The sequence below is a fragment of the Strongylocentrotus purpuratus genome, unplaced genomic scaffold (assembly GCF_000002235.5).
Source record: "Strongylocentrotus purpuratus isolate Spur 01 unplaced genomic scaffold, Spur_5.0 spur5_scaffold_20, whole genome shotgun sequence".
In the NCBI taxonomy this organism is placed as follows: domain Eukaryota; kingdom Metazoa; phylum Echinodermata; class Echinoidea; order Camarodonta; family Strongylocentrotidae; genus Strongylocentrotus; species Strongylocentrotus purpuratus.
In genome coordinates this window covers 13,789,237-13,799,142 of record NW_022145606.1, presented here as the reverse complement: position 1 = coordinate 13,799,142, position 9,906 = coordinate 13,789,237, and the positions used below count along the sequence as shown (strand labels likewise).

The 9,906-nt window shown below is 35.5% G+C and overlaps 1 protein-coding gene and 1 long non-coding RNA gene across 2 annotated transcripts; both read right to left on the bottom strand.

Annotated features, from left to right (window-relative positions):
- Positions 1 to 813: 813 nt before the first annotated feature.
- Positions 814 to 3,569, bottom strand: LOC115927787. The gene is made up of 3 exons (XR_004065748.1): positions 3,534 to 3,569; positions 2,788 to 3,080; positions 814 to 2,091 (listed from the first exon to the last, which is right to left on the bottom strand). It is a non-coding gene; the product is annotated as an uncharacterized LOC115927787 (long non-coding RNA).
- Positions 3,570 to 5,986: 2,417 nt separating this feature from the next.
- Positions 5,987 to 9,447, bottom strand: LOC115927598. Its single transcript, XM_030993680.1, has 6 exons — positions 9,444 to 9,447; positions 8,872 to 8,979; positions 8,259 to 8,579; positions 7,579 to 7,827; positions 6,617 to 6,952; positions 5,987 to 6,246 (listed from the first exon to the last, which is right to left on the bottom strand). The coding sequence occupies exons 1-6, from the start codon at positions 9,445 to 9,447 to the stop codon at positions 5,987 to 5,989; spliced, it is 1,278 nt and encodes a 425-aa protein (XP_030849540.1).
- Positions 9,448 to 9,906: the final 459 nt, after the last annotated feature.

Sequence of the window (9,906 nt, the reverse complement as noted above, 5' to 3'; positions counted from 1 at the left end):
TTCAAACGACCTTACAGCAACACAAGTATATACTGAGATTATCATATCATGTAAAAAATTACTGTAGCAAAAAACTGAAATAGAGTTCATACAACCTTACAAAAAATATAATATCTACTGCAATAATCATCACATGTAAATTACTTTTGTAGCAACGGAACTGGAACAGTATTCATGCAACCTTACAACAACGAAAATATATTATGTAATTAATATTTTATGTACATGATAATTAATGTAACAGTCCACAGTATCGATATACAACCTTACAATGAAGGAAATATTGACTGCAATTGTTTTCCTATATACATTGTCATTGTTGAAAGAGAACTACAAAAGTATTCATACAAACTTATAATGAATAATATCTTCGGATATTATTATCACATGTACAGTATTATTGTAGCAACAGAACTGAAACAGTATTGGTACAACCTTACAATAAAGAAAATGTTTTCTGTAAGTATTATAATATGTATATGATTATTGTAGCAACATAACCGACCGAGTATTCATACAACCTTTCAACAACTAAAAAATATATATATATGTATACTACGACTATTGTAGCAACATAGTAATGATTATGAGTTTCTATGAACACTAGCAAAATATGTTGGTTTCCTTTCTAAACTTAATTTATATTGCCTAGTAATGTTTTTTATATTCTGTACAATAGCCTTTAACATTCTACTACATCTAAACTACTGCAACTATATTTGGGTAAATACTTATAAATCACATCTGAAAAAAATATATGTTTTACAGAAAAAGTCTCTAAGAAATAAAAAAAAATTCACAAATGCAAAGTCCAAGTATACCACTCTTTAAACAGATGCAAATCTTGCCTTTATACGATTTGATTACATTCGATACTCTAATTTGTATGTACTCTGTAAGGCATAACATTTTTCATGTGAAATACAGTAATATGTTTATCCCAATTAAAATATCCATTCATATGCTACAGGTCAAAAAGAACATTTTCATCATCAACCCGAAGTAAGTCTTACTTCTTCCCTCAATTCATTAAATATTGCAGGCGTGAGAAAATGGAATAAATTACCCAATTCTATAAGGATCAAGTTTATCCTGTTTTAAAAAGCTTTGTCGAAAATTCCTATTTGAAACTCTCTAACGACAGTTTCCATGTAGCTATGTGTGTATATGTGTGTACAAGTGTGGGTATGGTGACTGAATTATATTTAATTGAATTTGTTTTTGTGGGGGCCCAATTTACTTCTTTGTGGTCCTGATCATTATGCTTGCTTTGTATTTTGTATGTATTCTATTTTCTATTGTATGTTTTGCTTTTACATGTATATTAATGGTTAATAAATTAAATAAAACTGAAGTCAATTCAATTATTGCACCAACAGACCAGAAACGGTATTCACACAACCTTACGATAACGAAAATATGTAATGGTATTATTGTCACATGTAAATAATTTGGGAGTGTGATGCCTAATGGATCAGAGGCATGGACTCTGAAAAAGGAAGACATTAAACCGTTGAGAGTTTTGACATTTCAATGTGGAGGAAGATGGCAAAGATAGGTTGGGTGGATAGATCAAGCGATAAATGATAATGTTCTACAAAAAGCGTGGAAGGAGCGGAAGTGTGCAATAACACGAGAAACAGACAAAATGAATTTGGCATGATGAATTTTGTTGAATATCATTGAGGGAAAGATGGAAGGAAAAAGGAACAAGGCCTACGAAGGACGTATTCTAAACAGGAAGATATTTATATACCCCCTCCCACACACACACATGAAAAAATCATATACATGTTTACCGATCGTAATACTTCATACCTCAACCGCCTTCTTAAAAATGAAATAGATTTAACAAGAAATCATCATCAAATGTAGCTTAACTACATGACTCCCAGCATATGGAAGGGAAGAAATAGCAACTTCGAGATTCAGACTGAAAATCATGCAAACTTGGAGTACAGGTTTAGACGTAGGCTGAATGCACAAACCAATTGAATCCCTTCTTGGTCGTGGGACATTTAAATGACAGGTCTGCCTACTTCTTTGACTCCCATACTTGTTTGACTTTTGCAAAGCGCCTCCTGCTACTCACTAAAACGAAATACAAAAGAAAGAAAATTAAATAATTTAAAGATATGGACGTGTTACAAACTTTTGGTTCACAAAAGAAAAAAATTTGGAAGAAAAGAAGGAATTTAAATAATTCGAATATTTAGATTTGTTATGGTTAAAAAAAAAATAGGGGAGAAGAAATATCTGGAATTATTTTATTGAAATTTAATCCTGAACTGACAGCCGTAACGGAAAATCATTTGTGTAAATGGTGTCGTTTAAAATGTACTGACATTATTTATTAGCGTTCCAATGGATTTGGAAGCATATATTGAGGTACTTTGGTAGCTCTGGACTATGATACGCCAAAAGGGCAATCAAATTTGGAATTCCCTACTGGACTTTCATGTGGCCATATGGGAGGTCCCAGGTTATATTACCTTGCTGGATGCTTTATAGGACAAGTTTGTTCCCCGACTTATTATGCTCCTTTCTGTGTGTATTAAATGGGTACCTATCAATGCTTGGGCAGTTTTTGAGATAGTTCCAGCACATATCAGATTGCTTCGCTAAATACTTCAGCTTTAATATTTCATTAGTGCCTTTGGCTATGGTTTGGAACAAGGGGGTTCGACAATATATCATCGTTTCCATCTTTCTAACAATATAAGAAATATAAACAATATACTATTTATTAGTGTTACAAAGCCCGAGAGAGTAGAATGTGGTTCTTACGTTCATGTAAGATGACCTCAGCTGCATGGCCTAACCCAGCATCTTGCAATGCCAAATGAAGTTCATCTACCTGCTCACTAGGTCGAACCTGTCGTCTCCAGTCACGTAGCATCTTACCAAAGCCTGACCTTGAGACACTATCGAGGTACACGTCTGTTTGGTCGTTGTGTTTCTTCATAGAGGAATAAGAGAGGCCAAGCTGGTAACCAAAGGTTATGACATCCTTTGGTGTATGGATCACATCGGCCAGGATCTCGAGAAGAATGTTGGATACATACTGCAATCGCCCTTGCCTGTAGGTCAGTGAATTCATGACATTCGCCGGGGGGGGGGGGATGGAAAATGAAAATATGTAAACAAATACAATACGAGCTGAAAGATGTTTGGTAGATTCCTTTGTAAATATTGACATGAATCCTTGTATTTTGATAAATCACCATCACCACTCTCTATAGATCAAGAGTAGACTAACAAAAGTTACTTGTTTCTCACTAGCCACTAATTGAGGGTATTTGGAACGTTCTAGTCATGGGTTAAGAATGACAAATGCTTAGTTTGATGTCCATTTTCGGTTTAGTGTTACACAGCCCGAATCAATATACATAAATATCATTCTAGCAGCTAACTATAATAGCTTAAGACAGAAAGTTATAGAAAAGCTTTGTCTGAATGCCCATTTAATTGTCGTCCCTATGGCCTCCATGGTATAAGACATTGACAATGGGTGGTGATATTCGTTTACTTACGAATCTGTGTGTTCGACTGCATAATCCGGTTCATCTGCATTAAACAGAATAAAGCAATACAATAGGAATAAATTTGTTATTTCAGTATTCGGAATTGCTATGTATTAAAAATAAATAGATGTGTTTTGAAAGAAAAATAATCCAATGGTTTTGTTTTAAACAACTTTTTCAGAATTTCAGAGGATACGAGAGTGGAAAGAATTTTGCTAGAAACAGATTTCAGACCCGAACAGGGCTACCCTACAGCCATTCTTTGATAAAAAAAAAAAATTGGCATTCAGTGTATGCTATATTTTATATAAATGATATTAATTTAAATTATTCTTATTGAATGCGCAGAATAACTGGGATACATTGGAGTTACGTAAATGAAAAATATGTAGGGCTTTTAAGGTAACTATTTTCAGAAATGACTCATGTACATATGTATAGTAGGGCTTTTCAGGTAACTATTTTCAGAAATGACTCATGTACAGTCTTCGAGATCAATGGTTACAATAAATGACTTATGTAGGGTATTAAAGATATCATGATACAGAAATGACATAACGGTATGTACGGTCATTGGGTAACTGGTTCAATAATAGACTTATGTAGGGTTTTGGGGGTAACTGGCAACATGAAGGACTCGGTAGGATCATTGAGGTAACTAGTTACAATAAATGACTTGTGTAAAGTTTTTGAGGCAACTCATTACATAAATGACTGACGTAAGGTCTTTGAAGTATCTAGCTACATTTGATGATGTGAAAGACACATAATATCCTTTTTCCTGATAATATTGGCTTACCTTCTTTGTAAACAATGAACTCTTTTTCTGCACGTTTTGCTGACCCTTCTAGTATGTCGATATGACCGTTCTTCTTTCCTTTCTCTTCAGGAGAGAACTGAAGCTCGAAGTTCAAAGGGCTGCACTTTCCACTGAGTATACTCTTGATGGGCATCTTGGTTTGAATATCGTTGGAATAATTATAATAACGATGACAGTAATAATAAAAAAATGTCATGATGATAATGATATTAATCATAAATGATAATGATGATATTAACAAAAAGAACAATAACAAAAACAACAACGGTAATAATAATATGATAAAAAATGAATATATAATACTGATAATAAAAATAAACATTACAACATTATGTTAGCATGTGCATATGTGAGGGAGAAAAATGATCGGCAGAGGGAACATATCTGAATCGAGGATATCCTCCAATTTCGAAATTAAGAAAGAGGCTTGATAATTCAGTGACCGTTTAAGAAAAACATAACTTAAAAATGGCTTATTGTTGCACTTTTTTTAAAGGTCATGTGTAGAATTCAACTTGAAAAATTAACATCTAAGAAGAAGTTTTAACGGACCTTATGGAAAAAACTCAGGCATATTCACCGTTCTCTCCTTTCTTTTCGTCCCGTCGTCGAACACAATGTTTAGGTCCCTTGCTTCTGACTCTATAGAGAACGTGAATTCCTTCATGACCCGGCAGTAGGGAACAGAAGAACTCTTCTCTGTTCGTGTTATATCCTGAATAAACAACCAGAACAAAAATTTAATATTAATGAAGAATTCGGTCCCAAAATATGTCATCTATCTGGGTTTTTTAAAATATATTTATGGCACTATAGCTGAATGCTCACAGTAAATAACAGCTAGGCCTATCATGCCATTCAAAGTGATGCAGTTCCAAAACATTCTACATCCATATTTCAATGAGCTCCACTCCCCTCCACTAGGGAAAGGCTGGTCACAAAACCCTACGTCATGTATGAACTGTCAATTTATGTATTCATCCATAATTACCGTCTGAAGCAACAAGCATCGCAGTAAGATAATGTACAAGATTGCTCAAAATGGCACAGTAGATACTTCGTTGATGTCATAGTTCAGCATACAGATTTTAAACTTTAAAGTACTGCCCCCCCCCCTTCACACGTGCTATTACAATATGTATTCCATTGGCGTATTAATGCGGGGGGGGGGGTGTTATGGGTGTTCAATAACACCCCCTTGAACAACAGGGGGAGCTTTGGGTGTTTGGGAATGTCAAAAACACCCTTTACCTGTGTTTTATCTATGCCCCCCCCCCTGACAAAAATGGGATTTATTAATTTATTATTTTTTTTTGCTCAAGGGGGGGGGGGGTGAATGTTGAGGGGGAAAAGAAGTGTTCTCCATCTGTTCACCCCTTCCTCCCTTTCTCTTCCATTCTTCTAATATTTCCATCATCCCCCTTCCCTAACACATATCATTCCCTTCTTTCCTCCTCATTTTCCTCCTCCCCAAGACTCATCACTTGCTTTGCCTTCCCTTCCTCTCTTTTTTTTCTCGTAATTATGATCTGATATTGTAGTCTGATACTGTTAACGAAATAATAAAACGTTCTTCGGTAAATTGTTCAGTGCAACCATAAGCCTGAACAGTCTGCAGAGGCACCATTTAATAATCACAGTATCAAAGGGCGCCCTCAGATGGTAGATAAAGATCATCTGATATAAATACCTCTATACGGTTCATATAGGGATGAAGTAAGTACACACGTAGAGTTGGTCTCTCTGCAGGAGTCATGAATACAGGCTGGAAGACTACACATCTCAGCTGGAGTTCTTGAAGATCAGTCGATGACAGAGCCAAGACTTGAAGATGACGTGTGCAAAACGTTATCTTATCTTTTGAGATTTGTGATGGAGTCAAGTTCCTACGACCGAAAGTTCCTTTGAATAAGAGAGGAAAACAAATATTGATTATATTATCTTACTCCCTATGATATAGGCTTATTAGTAGAGTAGGAATTGATTTCGACTCAGTTCATGTTCTGATATTTGACTTCATTTAACCTTTGTTCAGGGAGTTGATTCAAATGGCATAGAGGTAATTTTTCTTTATTAATGTAAAATCATTAAATTTTACTGAACCGGCTTATTATTCTAAAAAAGGGATTCTCATTACCGGAAGATTATTATATATTTGGGATTTGAAATCAATTATTTACCTCATTGGTCACATTATTAGGATTCAAATTGAAAGTTAAGAAGGTTACTTTTTTCAAGAGAACAGAGTCGAAATATGTCAATGACTTTGTACCTGGTCCAGTTCTTGTGTACAAGATAACAGAATAGTCGTCTTTACGTTCATGGTGATTGGTGCAGTGTGGTAATACCACTGTGGCAGGCTTTAACAGTTCTTGTGTCAGAGAACTTTCTACGACTGGTGTAATGACTACCTCACCCTCCCGTACAGGAAGCCTTAGAGTGTCAGGAGTTGACACGCGAAGAGTAACAACTGATCTCATCCCTTTAGGTATAGCTCCTTCAGGGATAGAAACGGCAGTACCAAGTTCATCAAGGGTCAGTTCTCCACCCTTGTGATCAATGATGCCATGCGAGAGGAAAGGTATATAGCTTGGTTGGCATTTCATGGCTAAGGAGGATGAGAAGGAAAAAGTCATTTATAATCCCCATATGAAACATGAAGCAAATAGATTACAATTTACATATAACATAATCAAGTTGTGCCAAGTTTTTTTCTCCAAGGCAGTCTTTTGTTAGTGTTTTTACTGAAAAGCGATTGGGAAAGAAGTGTTTTGTAATGCATGTTTGCATGTAGAGTTTGAATAAAAATGAGCAATCTCGAGTCAGGATGTAATTTTTTTTTTTTTTTAATGGTAATCTCGCTTTTCCAAATTTATTTCATTGGGACTCTGTTGTATAGAGTAAAGTATACTCAATGTTTTAAAAGATAGACATCAGTATAGCAAAAGCCCGAGATATTCTGGAAAATTCAAGGTCAATTCTTAGGTCTGAAAGATAACTGGTAAAGTGATAAGTTCCTTTCAATTGCGTGTTTCCTCATCTAGCAAGATGGTTTAAAGTAAGTTAAAAGTGCACAGGCTCCTGCCGATTTTATGAATGTGGGTTTCTGTTATAGTCAGGCAATAGTAAGTGAAAATAATGAATCTGTCAAAGTTTGTTTTTCTTCCACTGATCAAATAGGCCTACACAATCTAATGTAATGTGAAATGCGGTGTAGTTGTACAGTGGCACTACCTTCTGCTATCTTTACTGCTGCATCGTTAAAACGGAAAGCCTGAGCAATTTCCAGAAGCCTCTCTCTAGTCCCACCTTGGTGTACCCATTCTGTAAGCACCCTTAGAGTACTACGGCCAATCATGTGAGACGGGAAGGTCACAAATTTGCTCATGATCTGCAAAACGCCAGAAGGTTTAACGTTCAGGCGATGACACAAGTCCACTAGGTCTGTCTTGGTTACAATGGCTTTTGATATTTTTTCACGGCCTGTAGACAATGACACAAATGCATAATATTATGTCACTAGGAAGGAAAGAAAATATGTAGTTTAATGCAAAAACCATAACGATGGTGATGAATGAAGATATTGCTGTCGTCTTAAAATAGTGAAATCAAATGTAAAACATTGATGAATGTAGGGACAATTTTAAGAAACCAAAAGTAGTGTTCATGGTTTTAAAATATATTTTGGTAAAAATGTTTACCTACTAAAATTCGTCTCTACTACTGTATAATATACATAATTCTGTATTATTTTCCTATTGCCTTCATGTCAATAAATGAAATTAATGGAATGTGAAAAAGAAATGAAATGCAAGTTTGAACTTGAAACTTTTTCTTTTGAAAGGGTAAATATTGATTATTATTTTTTGTTATCAACACGATTACGAATTAAATGAGGCTTGATTCTCACTAACCTGCTTTGACATCTGGGATATTGTACTCTGAGAGAAGCTTAGCGAACTTATCTTCTTGCTCTTCCTTTTTCAAACCATTCTGCCAACTGTCTACGAGCTCTCCTGCGATCTTATGGAGTATTGACAAACTAGGTAGATCGATGGATCCAACAATGACGTCATCATTTACACGGAGGGCTTTCCCGAGTGAACATGCAGTTGAGAGGCTTTTCACTGAAAGGGTGACGCTGCAAAGCTCTTCTGTGCCTGGTACTCCACCATGTCGATCAAGGTCCTGAGGAGACTCCGAATGCTTTCCCGGAGTTACACTGGGAACATCATCTTTGAAGAAATAGGATTCGTTGATTTAAAATAGAACACTTTATGTTATAAAAATTGTTCTGTTTTTTGTGTAGGTGACTTTGTTTAATTTTTATAGCCTAAGTTTGGTTCGAGATATTGAATCGATTATCCATACCGATTTGATATTACACACATTTGTAAAGGAAGATTAAGAACTACTCTTTCTTTACACAGTCTCAATATCACTATTATGATGACATTAACAGTACATGAAGGTCATACACTTTCCTGATTTCACAAACATGGACCACTAAATTGTGCGTCTACTTACCACAAGCTGTAGTTATAATGATCTCCATATCTTCAGGCTCACAACTAGGTTCATTTGGTTTTGTCTTTTCCACAGGAGTTGGTTCTATTTTACGAGAACTACCTTCGTCTGAAAAAAGACACATCATTACATAAACGTAGTAATATAATCTAAAAGCGTCGCTTTAAAATCATTTATTAACCTTGCAGTAAATTACTGTTAAAGTCTTAACTTCATAACACGCCATGGAATGTATGAAAATCTTACGTATTTCTGCACATTTAGAGAAATATATTATCCTAATAAATGGTGCCAGAAAGTGGCCTCCCCGTTCTCAAGAGAGTCTATTACATGGTTCCCTTTTATTGTACACGTTATTGTCTATCGGGATGAATACTCTATTAAAACTGGTACATGTGACCTTGTATTGTGCATTCGCAGTTTCTTGCATAGGGATACTTCGTTTTCTTATACGAGATAGTGTGCATGATTCTACTTATCCTGAAGATTTTCCTCCACGAAGTCCTGGATAAATAAAATGAAATACTATGAAGCGTTTTACATAATATTTGGCATAATTGTAATCATTTTACCCATACCTTCTAGGTTCTCCTCATTCGGTACTGCTTGGACAGACTCCCAAACAAGTTTTAAAGTCTGACTTCTCGCTTCATTCCCTGATGTTTGAGATGCTTTCCATTTGGAAAGCATTTGGATGTTAGCATCTTTCCTGTTAGACAGTGTCCGGTGTTGTATGTGTTCAAGCTCTTTCTTATCGAGACCCAGCTTTCCACCAATCTCGGAAAACTGCTCTGGTTTGATCTTCCTGGAGAATGCAAGAAGTGTCTTGTCCGAGACTTCACTGTTGGGTGGAAGAAATATTATTTACACCAGAGAGAACAAAATTGGTATATATATATATATATATATACCAATGTATATATAAGTGAGTGTGCGTACGCATGTATGTATTCAAGTTTTTCTTTGTCATTTTTTTCCCCTCCCTACCCCCTAATCTTCCTTTCTTTCCTCTTTTTTTGTTTTCATTCAGTGCCA